Below are 25,883 nucleotides of genomic sequence, written 5' to 3'. Positions count from 1 at the left end.
TAGTTTTTTCATAATATTGTCATTGTCAGATACCAATTTATATTTTCGTTTCATTTGTAGATACATATTACAATTATTTTAAATTCAAAATAATACTTTTAAAATATGCTCATTTGTAACCGTCAACTAAATATAAATTTATTTAAAAATACCAAAATAATTATGTTAACAGTATTATATATATATATATATTATTATAATAATACTATGTGAAAAAACACAATCACCATTCATGAAGTCGATGTCAATTTTATTAATTTTTTGAAATTTGAACGTATATAAGGTACTCGTAAGGTGAATCGACCTATATATTAAATGATATTAAGTAATTAACTAAGACTGTATGATATTTAAATCTTCCTATTATGATTTTATGAAAAATTGCTTTTTTTTTCATTATTCCTAATTTTGATTTTAGTATTATGATTTAGATTTTTTATTATATTCCGTTCTCGTATTTCGGCTTTATACATATCACAGTATTTAATACGTAAATTTGTATGAAAATAATGTGTAGTTATACAAACATTCGCAGGTATATAGAGTTTTTACGAGAATCGATAGAATTTTTGGATAAAAATATATCTTGGGACTTAATGGGAACTGTTATTATAATTTTACTGAGTATCGGACGACAAATCTTGATAGTACTTGAGTAGATTGTCCCTGCATATAATAATCTACAGTTCATAAGAAACTATTAACATCAAAATAAAATGATAATTATTAGTGTGTATTGTTATGCATTGTTATTTGTTTAACTGGTTGTAAAACCCACGCGATTATACCTACTGTACCTACCAATGACAGTGAATAAAAGGTTTAACATCTATTTGCTTTTCGTATATTATATTATAGAGAAATACTTGAAAAATGAAAGTCCTTACCACTCCGCTAAAAACATCTCTTAAGAGATGGCTATATAAAAACAGATGCCTGCGAATTGGATCCTACCAATTGTGAAGGTGAATGCAAAGGAGAACATCGTTTTCAACAGTATTTTATTTTTTTAGTTTAACTTAAATTTACAAAACATTTTTTGAATAGTGTTTGTGCTCGTCAGAATCACTTGCTTTTAACAGTATCTGAAAAAGGTAAGTAAGAAATTAAAAATCAATCAACATTTCCATTAAAACTTATCTCATGATAATTTCAAAAAATCATTTTTTTACTCAATATTTTACATAAATCATCATGTTATTGTCACTTTGAGTTCAGATTTTGAACACTACATTCTTCAAATAATAATTTCGAGATTAATACATAATATAGAATATACATTATATTGCTTCAATGAAAAACGCCATGAATATTAGATAAAAATAATAGTATTAAAGGGATGATTTTTCTTGCACAACTGAAAAACAACCAGCTTTATTATTAGTTGACTTTAAGCGCCTACCTATAACGTACTATAAGTTGCTAGCAATTCGAAGAATTTTCCACATAACTATAGGTATTTAAGATAGAAATTCGATTTATATATTACCTATACTACGTTCGTGTAGAACGAAGCATCTATTATAATAACACCTATGTATGTAATTTCGCTACAACTTAGACTATGACATCATAGAATGTATATACTTTTAAAGTATTTCCTTTGCTTGGCAAAAAAAACTATGCAAATGTTTGAAACAGTCTCTCCTCGATAACATTCGACACTTACATTTTAAATTGTTCTCAGTAACGCCAATTTTAATACTAACTTCATTAGTATTCTGCAAACAGTTTCTAGAGTTCTATATTATATGTATAATAATTATATTGTAATTAGTTTAAATAATTTTTCACTATCCTCGTTGATTAATTTTAATTCAAGCAATATATTTTAAAGTAAAATTCTCCTTTAAACTTGGCAGATTTATTTATATTCTGAGAAAAACTTTAGTTTTACAAAAGCTAATTGTTTTTTTTTTGTGGTCATCATAAACTAAAAAGAAGTTTCGTCTTGCCATCTTAATATTATTGAACATGAATGTTTTACCCATATAATATTATTTTTTAACATCCCCGAAAGGTTTGAGAAATTAACGAAATGCATAAACAAAATAAAAAAGGCTTAATTCAAAAAGTTTTGAATAAACTAGCTAGGTCTATTCAGAACTGGATTATTAATAGAATAATTATTGTCATGTTAAAATTTAAAACAATAAATATACAAAACATATTTTGTGACGAGATAATTTTTCGCTTTTTTATGCTATAAGAATATTTCTTATGAATTCATATAACCAAAATGAAGCAACAACACAATCATTTTTTTTATTCCTTATTCCAAATTTAAACTTTTAAACTGTTCTGACAATATTCAATAATTAGTTTTGTGTATTGATTGTACTAATAAAGCCGAATAACAAACTATAACTAATTAGAAATGTGATATGTATAAATAAATATTTTTTTATCAAATAATTAAATAAAAATAGTTTTAATTCGATTGAAATTCAACATTATATTATCAACCCAGTTTTTAAAAAAAATAACTTATATGATAAATTAAATAGTCCTGTCGTGTTATATTGTTTAAACTTAAAACAATTCTAAAATCTATAAAATAATTTAAGATAGTTTAAATACAAAATATTAGTTAAGTTTAACACAACATTCTTCTTAAACCTTCCTATTTCATCTAAACTAAAAAGGTTCATATTAAATTATTTCATATGGATTCTGATTGACTCGATTTTATAAACTTCTCTAGATTATATTCAAGCATTTTTTTTCAAAAAGTGTTATTTATTTATATTTTAATGTGTTGGTATTTAAAAGCCGATGTAATTGAAACATATTATACTCATATAAAAATAATTTTACCAACAAATCTGGGATACATTTATTTATTATTTATAAAAATAGTATAATAATTTCAGTTGTTGTAAATTATGAATAAATTAACATATTTAACCATTAATAATTGCATAATATTATGTTATGTAGCGATAGCCTGCATAATATAGGTATAGTGAGTAGTAACAATCCTTCTGTGGTTGGATTCAATGTAATAATGTTTATTATCAAAACACATCATTTAGCAAGTTTTAGGTACATAATATTAAATACTGCATCTACAAATTAAATTTTCTTGCTTTTAAATCAATAATGGTTATATTCAATTAAAGTTATCATATTTCTCTTGTATACTTGTATTTCATACAAGTATACAACTAAGCAATTTAATGTTCATATCTATATGATTTTTTTTTTTAGAAGGCTAGGTTTCAGTATTTTAGAGCTTAAAAAAACACAGTATAATTTTCTAAATCTGTAGACATTATTTTTTATTCAACCTTGATTGCATTTTTAAATTACGAAGCCTCATTGGATAACTTACTAATGAATGAAAATCATAATAATAAAATAAGATTAATTCAGCTCTGTGTACGAGTGATGTTATTATTTAATAATAAATAATTTTGAAATGTCGTTAGGTATTCATTTTGTTCAATTGCGTATTTGGATACTAACTCCAAATTGTATGAAAAAATAATTAATTTAATGGACTAATAATGAGCCACTAAATTATATATAAGTGCTTAATTTTTTAATGGTTGATTATGCAACCTTGTATAATTCAAAAACAATTAAATGTTTTAAGATTAGGGAATAAATAAAAAAACCAATTTTTAAAATCAGTTTTTCTTAAGATCAATACAATAGTCAGAAATCAGTATAAATATTAAATAACTTTGGTAAGACTATATTACAGTATTTAACTGCTCATAGTATGTTTAGTAGTAATTAAATTAAAACTTCACCATAGACATAGGTAATATAATATAGTTGGCAATAATATTTCCTCTCCATAGATCTATAGAATATGTGGGAAAACGTTCCATTGAATTTTTATTCGTTTTCATATTTTAATTATTTTTTTCAGAACGTTAGTTTTTCTTAAGGCCTACATCTATTATAAGTGAAAATTCAAAATTCCTTTTAAGAGTTTACTTTGTATCTTTACCTGGGGGTTCGACTTAGTTTCGTCAGTCAAAAACTATTTCCATATAAATCTTCTGATAAACTAATCGATTGTTGATAACCAGTGTAAAATATTGTTGTTTTCATTGTTCCGCAAATAAAACAGTACTCAAATAATTAATGTAAAAATAACCAAATCGTAAAACGTTTTTGTCTGGAATAATAAATTATACCTATATTTATTTGATTCATATTTCATCAGGAATAGGTTACCTACCAGTTTTTATACGTCGTACGAAAATGATTAACCTTAATTGTATTTAAAATAACACCGGTCGTTACGTCAAAACATGAACATTTATTATATTATTGGTAAGATAACCTAAACGTTTGAAGCTCGTTACGATTTGCGATAAGAAATCGCATGCCTTCTAAAACACCAAAATAGTACTATGTGCATGCACTTTGGCGTTTCTGTATTTGACTTTGATAACGTTTTACTTTTACCGTCTTGAACAGAAACATTCTTGATCATCGGTTTTAATATTTTTTTGCCCCATTGTTTTCCGCGCACGGAGAGTGCATCTGAGAATCCGATATTGAGTAAGATATAATAATAAAATGTGTACGGTGCGCCGGTGCATGATATTATTATTTAATATTATTATCTTTTACAACGACGACTGACGATTTAACGCCGATCGATGGGAGAAAACCGCCGAGTTTTTGACAGCTTCCGTGGTAATAATGCTGCGCCCCACAGCACGCAAATAACGCTCACTTATCATCGGGTCGTGCGATGTAATAGTAGTAATATTAGCAGACGGTAGTAGTGTGGTAGTAGACTTTCCCCCCGACAAGAGGTCGGCGTAAAAGTTCGACATGCGTTTCGAAGGAACGAAGAAGCAACGACATCAAAAAAATAAGCCCGTCGAATCGCCGAGCACGACCTGACGTGCCATCGGCATCGTGTTTAATTCCGCGTTGCATTTAATAGCCGAATCATCGATTGATCGGTTTTCCTATATTAGGTATACTCGAGCACTACTGCAGAAAATACGCATAGGTGCGGATGCGGCGGCGAATCACATCGTTGTCGTCCCGCATAATATTGACATATCCACAAGCCTTATTATAAGAGACGTATTCGACCTTGATACGCGCGAGACCTAACCGCCGAAAACACTCGACTCATCGATTTCGTATGATCTTTACATTATAATAAAAAAATAATAAAAATGTATAAAATGATTCAATGTGTATAAGACGGTTTACAGAGCGCGCTACAGTGGTTATTATTGCCCCGAACGGTTTCGCGTGTTTGCCGCGAGCAAACATTGTCGGCGAATTTTCCGAAAAACCTCGTCGCCCATTGCCGATCTATTCGTATGTAAATCCGACGAAAATGGCCGGATCACGATCACCCGCAAGTCAAACACTCTGGGCTGATGACAAATCAAAAAGGAGAAATATGACTATAATATTATGCACACGCCGCAGCCGCTACGTATATATGTAATATTATATTATAACGCATACCTACACACTTACCTCATATATAATATAAAGCTACTTGAGTGTGAAGTTCTTTACCGTCGCCAGCCGGCCGGAAATCAAAACGTTACGAAATACCATCATCGCGGCGTAATTGGTCCCGGCGGATCGTGATAATCCGAAGACGCTTTCACGGAACGACGAGAATGACCTTTGCCCAATGGGGAGGGGGAGGGGGTCAAGTGACTTATGAATTTTCACTTTTTCCTTTGCTTTACCCCCTCGCGTGCATCAAAACAAACGCGCCGCTATAATATATAATATTATGTATGTACATTGTACATATAAGGCAGAATAGTAATGGGAAGTTTATTTTTATAATTTATTATTTGTGTATTATACACACGCATATACAGTTGTATTGTTTCTACGCGAGATTCCATTTTAATAATATTTGCATAATAATAGAAACGGATAATTCCGTCTGTGTATTATTTAAATGATATGCAAAAATCGTCTGAAACGAAAAAATTGTTGATCCCCAATAGTGTATAGTTACAGTTTTCGATTTAACGTTATTGTAAATTTTTGTGTGGACAATATTATTGCTGTTTTTCAATTCGATATTATCAATGTAAAAGCAAGATTCCGTACAGTTATTGGATTACTGTAGTGCTCCGCCGTTGACGTGATTTTTTTTTAAATAACAAAATCAAAGTTAATTATAAAACATTTATACAATACAATCGCATTGGTAGAGATTATAGCAAATGATTCCATACACTACGCTTATATAATTCCTTTAATAAATACCTATCATTTTCCAAAGTATATCTGATCGTTAGAACGTACCTGAAATATAATTATAATATTATACACAATATTATTCACACGTAGTCATATACTCACAAAGTAATCACAAAGTGATGTAAGAGTTTTTTTTTGTTTTTGCGAGCATTTCTTATTTTGAAAGTGATGTTGCGGTTTGGAATTTCCGCAGACTGGGGCAAACGAATCAAATTTAGGATCGGGTACATTAGCCATTAGTGTTCTATGGGTATAATAGGTATAGGTAGTTACCTCCAGAATTATTTATATACTCTTCCTGCAGTGTAGCATTATAGTTATGCACGCACATCTTGCCAAAACATCTCATTAATTTACATAATATTTATTAAGCATATAATAATATATAGCATCTCGTAATGGGAGACTTCTTATTAGTAGCGGTACAAATGTATTCTTACCGGAGAAATGTCCGTGTAATTCTCACAGCCAAGTAACGAAAAGAAAATTATGAAACGTGTTGCATTTTATTATTTAGATGACCTACAAACAAAAATATAATTCGGAGATTATACTAAATATTGCAAATGTGATGCGTCAGCCGAATGGTCTAAACATTATTTAAAAATAAATTTTGATATCATTGAAAACGTAATTTTGTACTTATTACACAAAATAAATAAATGACATTGCATAATATAATATTACTTTATGTACGATGATTTAAAGACAACATTACAAAAACAAACGAATTCAATTTTTGCAAATACAATAATTAAAATCTTTTAAAAAAAAAAAACATTTTAAAAATGATTTAAGTACATATTTAATTTTATAATTGTAATTGGCTGATATCAACTATACATCATAATATATTTTATAAATAAGGTATACACTGTTTTAAGTATTTTATACACATCACTATTAATCGTTTGTGTACGAGATAAACTTAAAAAAATATTTTAAAGCTATAATTTATTAGTATACAAATATAATCTTATAGATAGCAAATGATTAGGGTGTAGATTTTAATGTACTGAAAACCAGAATAATACCTTAGATAAATACGATATATAGTGCACTAATAATATTATAAAACTTAAAAAAAATCCCTAAAATGTTTTTTAATATAATGATTAAACATAAATCTATTTGTATTAGGTATTTAAATTTACGTAATTTAGCGATATTGCGATTGATGCAAGTCGTAAATTAAACTATCTATCTATATACATGCATATATTATATCGGTCGGGGCTGCAAAAGACCAAAATGTCGTTTGTCAGAGTGTCGGTCCATTGTGTAGCCACTGCCATTTTTTTCCGGTACAATTCTGTACAATTCTACTAGAAACATGAAACGCAGTAAAAATAATCCGATGAAGCAAAAAAAATAATAGCTATTGAATTGTTATAGTGTCATAGTTTATGCTAATATTCTATCAAACTTCATCTATTTTTGTAAAATATACTAAAAAAATGTGTACTAAAATAAAAAATAAAGGTTGATTTTGAAGTTCTTTGATGTATGAAACGAATTTTGTGCTTGGAAAGCAACGCCTTACGAAATTCAGAAAAATATGATTTTCTTTTAAATCCGCTTCTACTAATAAAATATACAGACTTTTCTATTATAAATAAATAAAAATGAAAAATGTATTTTAAGCTTATGTCAAATGAGATAGTATATGTCAACATTGAATATTTTGAGCGTACACTAAATAAATGCTTATATTAAATACGTTTATTTTTTTACATGTAGGTTCATTTCTCTGGAATTGGTTTTTTTCAATTTAACTTTCAAATTAACATTAATCCTAATTTAAAAAAATCAATATATATCAAAACTTAAGGCTTCCGCAATAAATCCACATCAACAAAAACGATTCAAGGTAACTCGAACTTCGAGAGAAATAAAATAATTGAGAATATCGGTAAGCAAAAAAAATTGCGTACCAATAATTTATTGTATGGAGGTTAATTTTGAGATAGGTACTTACAGAGAATTTTGAGGATAAAATTTTTGAATGAAATAAATAAAAAGTAAACATGTTTGGGTTTCTAGGTTTTTCGATTGGTAACGATGAAAAATCTACTTAAACTTTATTACAACGTTTATTGTTCAGTGACAATGTGACACTTGTTTTTCCTTGGTAGGTAGGTATCTATGGTTTATTACGATGATATTTGTAAAATTACCAACTACCTACCAGTATTTATTATACGTAGCCATGTGCCCACGTAGGTATTATCATTATTTATAATCCTTGACTGTCTTGCACAGTTGCACGTTTTATTTGGAAAAATGAAAAAATATTACTCTAATTCACCGGCATTTTTTATCAAGGTATAAGGACGTAAGGTACGATAGGAAAAACAATAAAAAAACACATTATAGGAAACGTTTTTGGGTTTTCTGACCACTCAGCTTACTTTTCACAACGAAAACGCAAAACCATGCATACGGATACGATAAAAACTAATTTATTCGGTCAAGATCAGCCCCTCGTTTATTTGTTTGGTAAATACATACTGCAGGCAGGTACTCTGAGCTCGAATGGTAGTTTACATTTCGTCACATCGCGATGCATATTTGGCAGATACCTAAGTATTCCGCGTTGTGCAACAATAACCACCGACTGCAATGTATGAGTTCGCGTGCAGCGCGGACGCAGTTAAATAACGTGTTACACGTCTGATTGCTATTGTTGTCCAAATACGAAAAACGTAAGACAAAAAAAAATGCAACAATGTAAAAAATAGGTTTATAAAATAACAATAAACCAGAGTATCCAGTAATTAAATGGATTTACACCGTATACGCAAATGCTTCTCACGGATTTTACTCCCTCTTTTCTTACTATGTTCGTTATACATTGCGTTACGCCTTACGCGGTGGAATTAGTTGAATGAAAAATAGGTAGGTACCATTGTAGTATATGTATATTACAAGTGTCTTGTTTAATTATAAATTATAGTGATCCTACGAAAATGCAAGTGATATAACGAGTAAATTATATCACATCTATATACATTATGATTACACATTTACATCCACATAAATTATTTCAACTGTAGTAGGTATACACGTTATTATTATTATTGTTATACATAATGTACGTGTGAATGGTAAATTTATACTACGTAAAATGTATGGGTATCATTATAAGTTCGACAAACATGATGAATGTTACACTGTGAGCCGACGAAAAAACTTATAATATTTATGCGAATTCCTTACATTTATATATAGATACTATGACAAAATGTAAGCTCCAAAAAGACATATATACTTTACCCTGAAGATAATACAAATTTTAAAACTTTAAATTACAATAATGTGTTTCATGATTTTTTGCTACGATGCCAAGAATATTATTTTATGACATTAATCTTTTATTTAGATTCGTTAATGTTTTATTTATTCTGGACTTCAGTTTATTCTTTTATGATGATTTATGAACAAATTTTTTTTTTTTAAATGTAATATTCTTCGACAATTATAATATAATTAATGTCATTATACGTCTAGAAATAAATAAGTTTATTAACCTTGAATCAGTTGGTATGAACTTAAGAGCATATACGGTATATATACTTAATAACTATAACACTATATTATGTACCTACACTAAGTTTAATAAATAATATTCTTGTAATTTACATTTTAGAAATTTTACTTAGCATAATAACTATTTAAAAAAATGTACCTTGAAGCATAAATGGAGTATCTAGAATCTTTTCGAAAATATTTCATGTATCTTTAACTTGTGAATTTGTGATACTTTTTCTAATATCTTACTCATCTCTGTATATTTTATATGACTATTATAAAGCGACTACTTTCAAATATACGAGTATAATATTTTGGTTTTTTTTTAATTTTGGCTTATGAAAGATTAACAATGGTCGTTCATCCAAATATATTTGTTAATAGTTAAGATCTTTATTTTTGGAATTGATATAGGTACAATGGTACATCAATAATTACTCATATTTAAATATAGTTAATAATAATAATAATATGAATACCAAAGCAAAATAATGATAACAAAAAATATACCTTTAAGATACCACAAAACATAATATATTTTATTAATAAAAAATACAGAAACTTACTAATACAACCTAATTTAAAATGTTTTTAATATAATCTCGATATATTGTAAATTGTACTGCATTTATCTACTTGAGCAATTGTATACATGGGTTTTTCTTAAGATAAAAAAACATTTTATTAATTTTATATATCCCATTTACATACTGACATCTCATTTTAAAAATATTGAAAGTATTTGGTTATTTTGCAAAAAATCTTTTGAACAATTAAAGGAACTAATATAGATTATATATAATCTAAGTTAAGTACCTAAATATTATATTCCCTTTTATTAAATAATGTTAATATAATATAATAATGATCAATATATTATTACTCAAACGGGATTTCTATTTAATTTCAAAATATAAAATATATAGAATAACTACCTGTACTTTCTTGATTATTCGTCCTATTAGGTACTAGTAGTAACATCGTTAAGATGAACAAATATAATATAAGGTATATTTATAAGTAACTAAAGAATATTAAAGATACAATAATATAAAAATGGTAAAAAAATATGTTTATAATTATTAGTAAAAAATTACATAATAATACAAGTGCAGATCATTGTCATATATTCATATGCATATTTACATGAGTACGTATTTTTTTTTTTTTTTGACGTACAAATTTCGATAAATCGTGTTCGTGTTTACTGTCTTGTATTTGTTAAACTAAACATATAAATATATATGAAAAATAAACAGAATTGAAAAGTTATGCATCTATATATACTACCTATAGGTACACAATTATATAATGTTATTGGAAATATGTTTTGATACGAGTATCAGCACATCCACACTGGTAAAATGGACTTATTTTGTACACACCACACGTGGAAAACTATATCACGTTTATAAATTTAAAAAAATACTGTTAGAATGGAATGGGCTTTTAGGGTTTATTTTCGGGACTAGTGGCATGCAGAGGTCGAATAAGGTGCGTTTTTTTATCGGCATAACTGTGTTGGTATAATTTGCATTGATATCTCCCGAGAGAAATACCAAGCCACAATGTATACGTGGTACGTAATAATATAAACCTAGTAGCAATAAAATTAAGTTGAAATGCTAATGAATGACATCACGACGGAGAAAGAGCGCCATCAATAACGGTGGTAATTCATATTACAATGACGATCCCAAACACAAAGAGTATTCTTCATCTTAGGAAAAAAAATGAACGATGTAATGATTCTCCTTCTGATAATGATCTGCAATCACGTGCAAGGATTTTTTAACATTCCTTTCTATGTTTGTTTCATTTTATACCAAAAACCACGGTGAAATAATAAAATAATAATAATCTCCTCGGGATGTATAAGTTTTTATTTCTAAAGATTTTTGTGGTAGTATATGAAACGACGTTTAATAATTTATGTAATCCAATTAAATCAAATATTGTACCTACCATGAACTCCGTTTTTCATTATATTAAACAATAATTTATTTAGCTATTTTAAGTGTAAGCATATATATTTTTTTTGTATACATTTCATAATTGAATATAAAATGTTTTCAATTAAATATTTTGAATAATTTACATAATTACATTAAAATAAATCAACATTTATTCAGTTGTCTTAATTATAAGATAATAATTTATCAGATAGTAAAAGATAAATAAAGATTAATAGAACTAAAATTAATAATAATAAGTTGATCTAGAAAAGTAATACTTCTTATATTCAAAGAAAATTGGGCTTCGAATGCATTTTAAACTGCTCATAGAGTATTTAAAAATAAGAGTTAAGACTAATATATAAGCGAATTATAGCCTATAGGTATCAAGAAGTTCATAAATTTTAAAAAAAAACTAGTTTTTAAATTTAATCACTTGTTGTAAATATTTTTTGATACAACCGCCTTTTATAAATAAAAAACCGTAATATATATATTATATACTTGTTTGCTAAGCTTTCCTTTAACCGTCAAACTTAATAAATATGAAAATGTTTCCCAACCAATGACAATGCTTTTACAGTTTTACATCGATTCTAGAGGTTGGTATATAATAATAATTTGATTTAAATAATATGACAAAACGACGAATTCTAACTTATACAATTTAATAAAATATTTTTAAACATGATTTATTAACCAGGAAAAAACTGTTATTTCATTTAAGGTATCTAAAAATATAAGTATTAACAGAATAGGTTATTCGAAACAAATCAATATCAAAGTACACTGCTCGAGTCTCTAGTAAAATTAATATTATATCTCATAATACTATAATATTTTAATGGTGGCATTGAAAGCAACAAGCTAAACAAGTGTTAAGATGTATACGATATTATCAAAAATACTTGTTCGTTTATGTAGAAGTTAATTTTTTTTTAATGAAACCTTATAAAATTGTAAAAAAAGCAGTAGGTTATCAAATATAATTTTGTACCCGATATATGAAGCTTTAATATTTCTATTAAACTGGCTGCTTGATAAACAATAGTCGAGTTAAAATCGGCACAAGTTTTCCTGTGTGGATGTACTCAAAAATTATTGTAAATGCCTATACTTTCTTTCTTAGATGTGAAAAAAAAATCAAATACTTTAGAAACTTTCGTACGTATCTATAATTAACCACGTAGAATCTCGCATAGTGGTATTTATGGCAAATATTCATGAAATTATATTCCCTGGGTGTCTACAATCCATCGGCTCCCACGGACTCGTATCCCATTCTCTTTCTTCCAAATTCCAATTTCAAATTTATTTTCTAACAATAATCTTGTTATTACTGTTACAATATTATAATAGTTAGTCTGGTTTTAAATATTTTTCATCAAAAAAAAGTATTGAACCACGTAATTTTTAAGACTATTAATCTTTGAAAAACGAATTCTTTAAAAAAAAAAAACCCAGGTGAAAGGAGTACAGATAATCCATCAAATTCGAATAAAAACGTCGGTAACTCGAGTTCCCACTATACCCGCCTGAAAATTCGATCTATAAACCTATTATTGGAAACTGTCTCTATGTATAAGCAATATGCATAAGGACTATTAATTCATACATATATGTATACTTATAGATCGATCTCTCACGATGACCCGTCATTGGGCGACGAGCTTGTTAATCATCGCACAGATATGCAACGCAGTAAGAGAAACCGAATGACACCACTTAAAATAATAATAGCCAACATTACCATAATATAACGTAATTGTCTTGCAGGCATTGGGCGTGGAATACGATCGAGCTCTATTCGTCAAATCCGATGACTTAAGAAAAGCAAGAGGTAAACAAAGTGGAAAGTGCAGGAAGCCTTCGGCTATCGGCGTACTGTCCATTATTTGTATATTTTATTTGACTTGTTCACATTTCAGAAATACACACGAAAGTTGCCCAAATAGCTCCAAATTCTATGGACCAGACGGTAGACCATATACTCACGTGGTTACAAACAAGATATCAAAATCAACAGTTCCAGCGTTTGGGTAATATCATACAAGTTGTTGAAATACTTTATGTTGAAAAATGAAATTGACTATTGTAGTGTTGTCTTAGCATTATATACGTAAAGAATGTGGACAATTTGTAGTAAATTATTCATCTCATTTCTCTCGGTAACTCTGTTCTCTGAGGCTCTGACTACTGTTTATAATGGTCTGAACGAATTTTAGATTGAAATTCTTAACTTCTTAAGACTAACCTATAGTTCGATTTACATTATTTTAATAAATACTTTAATTATACAATGATCTATTTGTGATATTTTACTTAAACATAATTACATACGGTAACTAAAAGTTAATAAATATTTTGTTCTATACTATACTGAGCTTAAAGTCATAACAATAACGAATTATTACTAACGAACTACGATTTTTTAGCTCGCCAGGACAACAACGAACAGCGTCCGCGCCCGTTTGTAGCCTCATCTGCTCAATCGGACTACCGAGGATACCTACCCCCACAACCACCACCCCAACCGGAGTTCATCATACCTACGACCTCGTCACAGTATCAACCCACCGCAACCCCGTCCGTAGAAATAAGTCCCTTCTTTGGACAGACCTCCGAACCCAGTCAGACGGTACCACCCCCATCACCATCGGAAAACACTTCACCTCAGCCTCTGGCACCGATTGCGGGGTCCGAACCATCACCCTCATCCTCACCAGACGTCTCACCACAGACACCAGGTTTCGTGGACGAGCCAACCAGTTTCCAAGTCACTAATCCATCACTGCGACCAGAATTGAATAACCCGGAAACCCTCCAAATCAGCACTAATGACTTTGTACACCCACCACACATACACGAGATGAACGTGCAGTGTTCGAAAGACATGATGACCATCAATGTCGAGTTCAACAAACCGTATGATGGCGTCATTTACTCAAAGGTTAGTATGATCAATTATCCTATGTAAGTTCGTCAAAATCGCCAAAAACCGCGATTTAATTCCTACCATAAATCTGGGATTTCCCGGAACTTGCAGGTTTTTAATTTATCATTGAAATCCGGAGATACCAGAACTTTCCACCTTTTTTGCCAGTCAATTTTCTGAAATATGAGAAATTAATATTATTACATATTAATAGAATATGATTAATATAATATATGTATATTGTCATCTCGCCCAAATATCGAGTTTCGTTTAACACTGATGTAGTGATATAATAGGTATATGCAGGATCTATCCACGACGTGCCTAGTGTCTGTGCATCTGTAAACCTAAATTAATCATTTTTTGACTTAGTAACTTTCGTAATACGTATAAGTTATAAGTAATACGTAAAAATAAAAACTATTATTTTTCACTTAAAAATTGCATACAGCTTAATTAATAAATGTTTTTAATCATTAGACAGACAATCTATACGTTTATAGGTACATATTTCTATACACAAATTGTAAATTATCCAAAAGAAATCATGGAAACCCGCCACTAGCTAGTGCGCTGGCATAATAATGATTATTATTTATTATATTGGGACTGTAGGTACTTGTAGCGTTCGGTGGGTCGTCCGGGAATTCCCAGAAAATCCACCTACCGACCCACTCGAAATACCGAGCGCTTTATTATTATGTTATTATTCGATCACATGCTGATAAAAGCATAATTATTATTGTTCCACACAGGGGTTCTACAACACACCGGAGTGCAGATATGTTAACCCGAATTCCGGCCAGACAAAGTATTCGTTCAAAGTGATGTTGAACTCTTGCGGGACTCATTTCGTCGACGAATTCTCTTCGGGCAAACAGGCATATTTGGAAAACGTATTGGTCGTACAAAACGAACCGGGGATACAAGAAGTAAGTTTCGGTCATCGTATTTTTCGTAAAACACTCATAATCATGGCAATTCGTTTAGGTCTGGGACGTCATACGTTCTGTCAGATGTTTGTGGGAAGGTAATTTGAACAAAGCTCTGTCTATCGCGTTGAATATTGGTATGTTGAACCAGGAAGTGGTGACGTTTAGCGGAGACACTGCTACTGCTCGACTCGATATCCAAGTAATGAGAACCATATTATTGTTTTAATCGGATTTTTTGATAACAAACATAAAACCTGGCCAATGAAAACAAACAATGTATTACGTTCCCTGAACCTAATATTCTTAAATGAACAATATGCATTTCATTAGCTGATTACAAATTTACAAAACGAGCAAGTTTAGATAAAAATTGTGTTAATAGTACATAATTAGTAGATCAATAGCATGATAATAATAACTTGAAAACTCTGTCGATTAATTCTCCTTTATTAAGTATTTATTTTGTAAAATATAATTTATGCAAGAGAAATCGTTAATAACATTTAACATGTAATTAACTTTTGAGCAAAAGTAATAATAATATACTTTAATGGATCGACATATACATGATTATATGTCAACCCACTGGTTGTTTATTAATATTATGTTAAATTTTAGTAATTAATTCAAACTTCATCATGGTAGCTTTCATAATTATTTTGAAAATCACTTGTTTCGATCAAAAACTTAGCTCCTACGCGTTTTCATAAACCTAACGATAATCGTTATTAATAACATATTTTTACAGGGTAAGACTTAATTATAAATGGTATTAACTATTTAAAAATGTCCGTTCAATTTTTTTCTTGAAAGTAGTATTATAGGTACAATGAAATTTATAATACATTTATAATACAATTTCCCGATAAGTACCTCTATATTATGTATGGTGTATCTGGAAAAAAATTATAGGTAAATAAATACTACTCGTAAATAGTATTGTTATAGAAAGTACCATCTAAAAGTTATTAAAACAAAATGTAGGTACTTGAGAAAAAACCAATTCGAAAAGAATATGCTTGTACGTACAAAAGTAAAAAATAATTTATATTTTTACTAATACAATTATTTAATCTTTTGTTTAAATTGTGGACATATTATGTGTTATGACTTCATTATAGTTTAATAGTTAACTATCTATAACTGTACATTTTAATGGGTAAACTCGTAAAAAATACAGAATGGTTAAAAAACATTTTGTGAACATTTAGTTAGTTAACAAATTACCTACGTACGTAACGTTGATTTTGTCAAGCATAAGCTATAATGCATAACAATATGTATTATAATATGCTATACAGCGATAGAAAATGGTTTCTATGAATTATTACTGTTACGTATACGCGTACACTTACGTTATAAATTTATGACTATTAAACTAAATCATTATTATTTGATTTATTTTTTATGTTTTGTTGTTTAAACATATTAAGCAGATATAGTTGCAGTGTTTTTGTTTTCTACAAGTATATACTTTTTTCTGAATGCTCTGTAGCCATTACTTTTTATACCAACACTTTTCTATTGTTGCTTTTTTCTAAAATGCTCATGTTTAATGCGCCAAAATACTGGTTTACGTACGTTTGCTCTAATATGTATAATATTTTTTTTTTTTTTTTAATATTTTAACTTTATCTTTATTAACGCTATTAACTACGCATGTCCTCACAGACCGGGAAGGGACCGTTCGCTCCCATCGCTAGTGGTTTGGTGAAAATCGGAGAGACCATGACGTTGGTCGTAACGGTGGATGGTGACCCCGGATTCAACATTTTGGTGAGGGAGTGCGTGGCCCGAGACAACAACCCCGAGTCGGGCAATCAACTGCAGCTGACCGACGCCCAAGGATGCGTGGCGAAACCCAAACTTTTCGGCAGCTTCCAAACAACGACAAACCCAGCTACTGGTTCTTTGATAGCCTATGCATACTTCCAAGTACGTATATAATAGTAATAGTTAATTTTATTGTACCGTACTAAGTCATTGAATATGTATGTATTCACTAGACCATATAAATAAGAGGGCATAAATAGTTATAATATAAGCATAACAACTTTCAGACGTTATTGATATTTTCTAGAACATTAAACTGAGGACTTTTATGAATATATAAAATGATAATTTAAAACCATTTTAATCGGTAGTAGTGATAATACTGATTGTAATAATTATATTATACGGTGTGTAACTTATTCATAAATAATATATATTTTATATTATCAATTTTATATTTTATACAATACATTATCAGTGAAAAATAATGTTTTTCATATTTTTGAAGAACCATAATTATTATTTAACCATGCATGCAACAACATAGCTATAATACATAGGTAATAATTATAATTATATATAATAATATAAATAGGTTTTTTTTAATTCTTATATTCTAAAAATTTGTTTATACTTATCAATAATATTTATATGCAACAATTTTTTTTTGAGTGTTTCCTTTTTGTTTTCCATATCCTTCAGATCTTTGTAGGAAGCGACTCTCGTATCCTTTGTAAGTTTGTTAATGTACCTTGTTCTGGGTCTTCCTCTTGAACGCGTTATTTCTATAATTTCTTCGGTTATTAAACTTTTTGTTTCATACCATTTCTTTACCATGCATCAGTGTGTGCCCCGTGGAAAATCCGTCTCCTTTACTCTTAGTATCTGTTAATGTTAATTTTTGTTCAACAATAGGTATATGTATTAAGATGTCTTCGTTTGTTTTTCTTTCAGTCTAACTTATTCTTTGCATATTTCTCCAACACCCAATTTCTAGAACACCTAACATAATATCCTATTTTTATTATTATATTTATTTTTGTTTATTTCCCTTGTCTCACATATATTATTCATATTATAATGCCACACTCCAGATATACATTTTTACTAGCTTATTTTTTGGTATTTATGTGATCATATGTTTTGCTGTCAGCAATTTCTTCTTTTTGAGAAAAATATTTTTTAATTGTATTACCTATATAGTAGATGCTAAATGTATAAATACGTTGTGTTATATTTAAACCTTCGCACATTACATTTTCGTTTAATACAATGCAAGAGGATCAATCTTAAAATACTTTTCATATTCCTACCGTCGCTCTGTCACTATATAATATGTATATTGATATTGATAACTTGTAAATATTATGTGCAGTTTGTCATACTTATACAATTATTACTATTACTTTATAGGCGTTCAAATTTCCGGACGTCATGGACCTGTTGATCGAGTGCAACGTCGAACTGTGCAAAGCCAACTGTCAGCCGTGTTCAGAAACGAATCAAGTGAGTATAATAGATTCAATAAATGTAACACAAATTAAAAATTACAACAATGATAATTTCGATTAAGTCCAACGATAGATATTATAATACCTACTTGTCGATTTCGTTGAAGTAGCGAAAGTAACCTGTCAAATTATAATAATACAAGCGTTAACATCGATCGTCTAGCTCAATATTTTAGACGCGATTCGCTTTATAGACAGCTTCAGCGTCGGTAATCGAAGTTTAAAATGGCTTTTAAATCTGTGATGATATTTTTACGCGTTTAATATAAAATATAAATTGTGTTTTCGGAAGGTGCGTCTAATTTGGAATATTATATTGTATGGTATTATTTATCACACAACAACCGTCAGAAATATGTCCGGAGAAAATAATTCCAACGCAACCGTATAGAATCACCGGATAATCACTCACCTGCCATACGCATACATTATAATTATATATTATGCCGTGCGATACACAATTGCATACTTATTATAATATTATACAAGTATCCTACCAGATCTTATAAACTGTAATTTATATAATTATTGCCTACATAATATATACTTATATACTGCCGGTGCAGATGTCCACCGGACTTTTGCCAGTTGTTTTGGCGATTCCGCTGAGGATCGAACATTTTTTGAAACCATCCACGTGTAAAAAGTGGAATGTATCAATCAAGGCGTCGTTATTATATCCATTACATAATAACAATCACCGAGAATCGAGAGATAATGCTGGTTTTGTTTTGTTTTTTCTTCACCAATTTCTCCGTTCTCTAGCGAAATAGATATTTTATTTTTATTTCTATGCTCTGCAGTCGGTTAAATAATTTTTCCTACGCACAATACCTATTTATAAACAATACTGCGCGGTTGCAGTAAGCCGCACGACCGGCTGGCTGGCGGGGCTTTCACTCGTGGATGTCACAGGTCACGATCACCGCGCATATAGTAATAATGATGATAATAATAATAATAATAATAATAATAATTGTTCCGCAGAAAATCGATCCCGGTCGTAAAAGACGAGACGTGCACAATATTGCGACGAACAATACGATCAATACGTCCGACGACAGTGCGGATTCCATGATGTTGGTCGGCCGCGTACACGTTTACTCGCCCGACGACCTGCTGGCCGACAATTTCAATCAGACCGCCACCGACGTGCTGGATCCGCTACAGGCGTTCACGATGGGTAATAAAAAAACAACGACAACGATAATAATAATAATAATAATAATAATAATATCAACAAAACATAATACGACAGCGATATTAGTCACCTAGGTAGTATATGATATTATTCTGTCATTAAATGCGCAAATTAAAACTTTATGTCGTCGTTAATCGTACAACATCGAAATAGGATTTTTTTTCGCAGGGTAGTAGGATTTTATGCAATTGCCATATTATTATTAGACTAAAATAGTATGCAAATAAATCATAAACATAATGTTGCAGGCATTCAAATAAAAATGGTCGAAAACTATTCCGCGCAGAGATAGCTGCAACGAAATGAAACCATTTTGGTTTTATTTTAATTAAAACAACTACCTACGAGTTATTGTTATAAAATTGAGCTTAGCATTTTATTTTGTTTGTTACATCATAGCAACGTACAGGTATCTTTGATGACTTGCATCATCAATCGACAGTAATAGTTAAGAGTACATACGAAATGTTTAAAATCTGTACTTAATATTATAATATTGTATAATAGCAGCTTTTAAAACTCACATGTACAATTAAAAGTTTAATACCAAGAAATTTTAAAATCTGTTTGTAATCTAAACTATATTGACGCCCAAACATATAATGATGCAATCGTATCTAATAACTATTACGGTAGTTCAGGTAGTTGATAAAATCGTTGAGCAAATAAATAATTAAACTTTAGCGTAGTCGTTCAGCACTTTCAAGGGGGGATAACGTTTGTTACTTCTGCAAGGAAGTGTTATACTGTGTTAAAAGTTGAAAGTGGTGTCTATAATTTATAAGTAACATATTGTTTTTGTGTTATTAATTAGGTTCTCACCACCAACGCAATCATTAATTTAAAAGATTGAAACAATTTCTACTGATAGTTTGAAAACTTGTATCTAACAGTGAAACTGCATTCATAAATAAGTCAATTGTTAAGAATAAAAAACTTCTATAATAATATATTATTCTTAAATATGTATTTATTTGATTATACGTAGTATTTAAGTAATGAATAACCATCGAACTTATCCATTATCATAGTGTTCTTTACTTATATATTTTATAAAGTCAACAGTATTAACTTTCACTTAAAAACATAATAATTAAGACACAAATAATATATATTACGCGAATCTGTAAAGAAGATAACAACTTATATTATAGTGAATTTTTATTTATGACTTAATATAGGAAGCGTGCAATTCGTTTTTTTTTAACTCGAGTCAAATTAATATTATCATTAAAATAAATGAATTATGCGCATATTTTTAATTTTGATGCGCTAGTATATACAATATACATAATATACACTTATTGGTACATTCTATAAGGGTTATGCCACTTAGTATAATTAAAATTATAATATTATATAGATACACTCATAACTCGTATAATATAATAGTTGATGATAACATAAGAAAGTTATTTTTTTATTTTCTACTGAAGCATTACATCTTCTTTTAAATATATTTTCAACTCTGTGTGATCTATCCACCATACATTTTTGACGTAACAAATATTTTTTTTTCCTTTTTAATATTCACTTAATCGTTTAATATAGGTTTAGGATAATTACGAAATCATAATTTTATGTAATTCTAATCATCTGACTACAGAAAGTCTACTGGAACTGGAAGTTTTTTTTTTTGCACTATAATATTAATAATAAGTAATAACAATATACTTTGTAGTTTGTACTATAATAATTATGTTAACAATTTTAATTTCACATACAGTTTAAGTATGTCGGTAGTATTTATCTCGTTACATTACAATATAATTTTTTAGTATCTAGTATAACTCAAATATAGGTCCATTAAACATTACAATATAACTTATAGATATACGCACACAACTACTGTAGGTACATCGTAAAATATGCCGAATATTATGACGTTTATAATATTTTTGTATAAAATAAATACATCATCAATTGTCATCTGTTTGCAGGCGACAGAACTTTGTGCATCTCATCAAAAAAGTTTTATATGACGTATTCCTTTATGGTCGCAGTCACATTAATATCGAGTGCAATGAGTATGGTCCTGTGGATTCGATTACAACGCAAGATCTATAAAGATTAAAGGGTAACTAAGTATAGAAAATGTGTTTTAAATGATTTTATTTCGAGATTGAATTTTATCATTTTTATTACAATGTGTCTCTTGTAAAATAAGCGAGAAGACCTGGACAGAAAACAGTTTTCAATTGCTTTATATTACTGATGATCGATCATTTAAAATGGTTATTATAAACGTATATCATGTTATTTTTTATAAATGTATAATGTATTTATATATATACGAAATATTTACTATTTTTTTACATTTTTTTTATTATTTTTTTACTTTTTCAACAATATATATAAATTTAAAACGATTTATGTATTTATAAATTATATGACACTATTATAGTATTATCTAAACTATGTATTTAGCACTTAATTTCTAATTTTTAATAATAGCATAAACTATACAGTATATAGATTATAGATTTTATGAAGTGTACATAATATGAAGAATTTTTGTAGGATGTGTGATGTGTATGTATTTTATAAGCGAAATAAACTCACATTTATAATAATCTAATTCATTGTTACATAATCTAATTTTACGTACCTACCTATTTCGTTTTATTAAATGGCTTTTATTAACTGTTTAAAGCACAATAATATTTGTGTATGATGAAATATAGTTTGTGCAGTAAAACGGAACAGTTGCTTTTAATAAGTACTCATTACAGTGTTACAATTATTTAAAAACAATGGCGTATCTAAATTGAATTTTTCAAACGTAACACATCGTGAAATTATACACGGAGAATGATCTATGAGGTACGGGGATGGTTGAAAGCGCCGAAGACTCCAAATTAAAAAATCAATTTATATGTTTTTTGTTATTATAGTTTGTTTAAAAAACATATTTTCTATCTTTTATGTCTTTAACATTTTTCATGACAAAAGAGTTAGATAAAATTCATTATGTTACACTTCTAAGTCAAACTGTGTAAATTTCGGTATGTAAATCAATTATGATTGGATATTTTGGAGTTCTTGAAGTTTTTGAGTTTATATCCACTGACTTCAATCAAAGGAATGCTATTAAACACGTCACAAAATCAATTACCAATTACCATTTTAATTTGACATTTGTCTTTGACTTCCTACTATTTGTTTGGACTCCCTTCTTAAAAATATTCGACAATACTTCAAAGAATCTTCAACCAATTAATATTGGTTTGACATGTTTCGTGCTCTCGTGCTCTATTATATGTCATACTTATATTATATTAAAAATCAGCAAAACAAATTTGAAATATTTTAAAATGAAGTTCAAGTAATAAATGGTGCTAACGCATTGTCGTGGAAAGAATCTAGAATTAAACGAAGAAATATTTTTTATGATGAAAAACTTGTTGCTACAACATTATTTTTTAATAAGATTACAATATTAAGAGCGTAACAGTTATTTTAATAATGAGCTCGTTAATTGGAAATAATTGGTCGACTTATTATAATAAAAGTGGCGTATTACCATATTACCATATTATAAATGTATATTGTATAATACATACAAATTTATGTCATCAGTTTGGAGTTTTTCTGGTATTAAAAATCAATTGACCTGCATAAAAAGCATTAAAGGTTCAAGCTAGTGAATAGGTATTTATAGAATAGATATTTGGATATTTAAAAAATATTTTTCTGACACAACGTAAAAAATATAAAAATATCTTAATAGTGCGTCCTTAAAACACAACATTCCCTAATTTCGAAATTGTATTAAATACTAAATCGAATGCCATTGAATTGTATCAATTTGAATGCCATTTCTAATACAAGTTTATTCTAATTGTTCATATTTTGTATGGTTGACACCTACATTCTTTTTTTGGTCATTTTTTCACATACCTAACGTATTTATCCGAATTGTTTATTTTTTAATTTTTTAATTGTAATGATTTGTTGTGTGCTCAAAAATTATTACCTATATTGAAAATATAAAAGTGTTTAAAAAATATATACTAATTTATCATAGGTACAGTTTAAAAAATGTAGTATTTTATCAGATTTAAATAATATGCATATTGTTTAATGAAAACATAGAATTATTACATGAATGATGAGTTATTTTCGAGCATACATTAATCGATTTTGATAGAGGCTTAAATGTATGTCTTGGCCTGGCTAGAAATTATATCGAACGTCATGTTGAATAGGGGCACAAAGAGTTATTGCCCTAGGGCAGTAGCGATACCAACGATAATTAGCAGGCCAACGATTAAACTGTATAATATTGAACATATTATACAGATTCAAGATCAACGGAAAATATAAGTACGCACGAAGATTTCATACTTACTAGTTACCACGATGTAACCTAATTTCCAAAATGTAAAACATTTTAACACGTGCCCTCTTTTTAATATAAAACAACACTTGACACTGCAATAGTGCGAACAATCTATCAAAATGGACTGTCGGTTCGGCGTTGCGCCTTTAGTTAGGAATATTAAATTCATAAAAGTGCTGCAATATCGGTCAACGGATCGAGAGGAAGTTTTTAATACCTCGAGACTGAGAGATAACCGAACATTTTTATTTTTTTTAATTCAACACTTTCAATCACTCGAGATTTACAAACATTATGTCTCGTCACGATGCACAAGTTGGTGATATAACGAAACGTAGGTATAATTAATATGGGTTTAATAATTACCCATGAAAAATATAAAAATATATATTGCACGTGAAACGTGATAATCGACAGACACGAAACTTAACTATCCTCAGTACAATCGGTTTATTTTACTAAAATATTTAAGCATTAATTATCTTTAATAATAGTTCATTATTAATTATTATTACGCCCCAACAGACAAGGGTCACACCGTTCACATAAAAAATTGATACGCGAAATCTCTATTAAAATAGTCTACGTATTATTATATTATACTCTTGTTCTATGTGCTGAGTATTATGCTCTACTTGGATCTCGCCGCAGTGGTAACAATATAATTTATAAATTATAATATTATGTTAAATTTTTCTTTAAGGTATCCAAAGATTTGATTAGAAAACATTTCCAGCGATATTATTATTTCCTTTTTTTCTTACGAATCTACTGCTTACAAACTTTAATAAAGTTCAAAATACCATGGAAAGTTTACCAAACATTTTAAAATATTTAAATTTCTCATTCATAATAATTTATTCTATACAAAATATCTTGATTGTTGTTTGTCTTTATTCATAGGTAACCAGAGCAAAATTAATTAAGAAAAAAAATCATATTAAGACGCATATACCCGCGATCATAATATAACGCAGCATAATATGCATTTACTTTTAATATAAATAAATAACCAACATTTTAAATTATATTTTTCATCGCACATAAACATTATTTAAACATCAGAATATGTATCTATTCTATTCTTATTTTACTATGGTTTGAAGTGTATATAATATTATGTCTTGGAGATCATATAAATAAATGTTCTCTTCTTGTATTGTGATTATAAGGGTAGCTAATGCTCTTTTACCGCCCCATAATTATTCACCTGCGAACAGTATAAATGTCCGATTGGACAACTTATACATTATTGTTTTCCTGATTTCTCTTCGAAAATACATAAATGATAACTTTCTTTTTTTAATCTTAAAAATTGTATTCGAAAAAGTAAGCACGCTCATGCATTTATTGCACCACAAATATAAAATAAAACAATAAAATGCAAACGGACATTGGTTTCGAGATTACAAAAGATCCATTTTTATGAACTTAAAGGTTATTCGGGAACTTTTATAGAAAAAATAAGTAAATACAATTAC

The 25,883-nt window shown here is 28.8% G+C and overlaps 1 protein-coding gene across 1 annotated transcript; it reads left to right on the top strand.

Annotated features, from left to right (window-relative positions):
* Positions 1–933: 933 nt before the first annotated feature.
* LOC111032949 lies at positions 934–22,365 on the top strand. Its single transcript, XM_022313447.1, has 11 exons — positions 934–1,094; positions 13,339–13,406; positions 13,482–13,545; positions 13,634–13,744; positions 14,141–14,655; positions 15,396–15,572; positions 15,631–15,774; positions 17,247–17,510; positions 18,762–18,854; positions 19,847–20,042; positions 22,001–22,365. The coding sequence occupies exons 2-11, from the start codon at positions 13,353–13,355 to the stop codon at positions 22,132–22,134; spliced, it is 1,752 nt and encodes a 583-aa protein (XP_022169139.1). The 5' UTR covers positions 934–1,094; positions 13,339–13,352; the 3' UTR covers positions 22,135–22,365.
* The last annotated feature ends 3,518 nt before the right edge of the window (positions 22,366–25,883 follow it).

Source organism: Myzus persicae, unplaced genomic scaffold (genome assembly GCF_001856785.1).
Source record: "Myzus persicae strain clone G006 unplaced genomic scaffold, MPER_G0061.0, whole genome shotgun sequence".
NCBI classification, from domain to species: Eukaryota; Metazoa; Arthropoda; class Insecta; order Hemiptera; family Aphididae; genus Myzus; species Myzus persicae.
This window is presented reverse-complemented; position numbering and strand designations above follow the sequence as displayed.

Coding starts and splice junctions, on each gene's coding strand:
- LOC111032949 (XM_022313447.1), top strand. CDS start 13,353: ATGACCCGTCATTGGGCGACGAGCTTGTTAATCATCGCACAGATATGC. Junction 15,573..15,630: donor ACGAACCGGGGATACAAGAA/GTAAGTTTCGGT, acceptor CAATTCGTTTAG/GTCTGGGACGTCATACGTTC. Junction 17,511..18,761: donor TAGCCTATGCATACTTCCAA/GTACGTATATAA, acceptor ATTACTTTATAG/GCGTTCAAATTTCCGGACGT.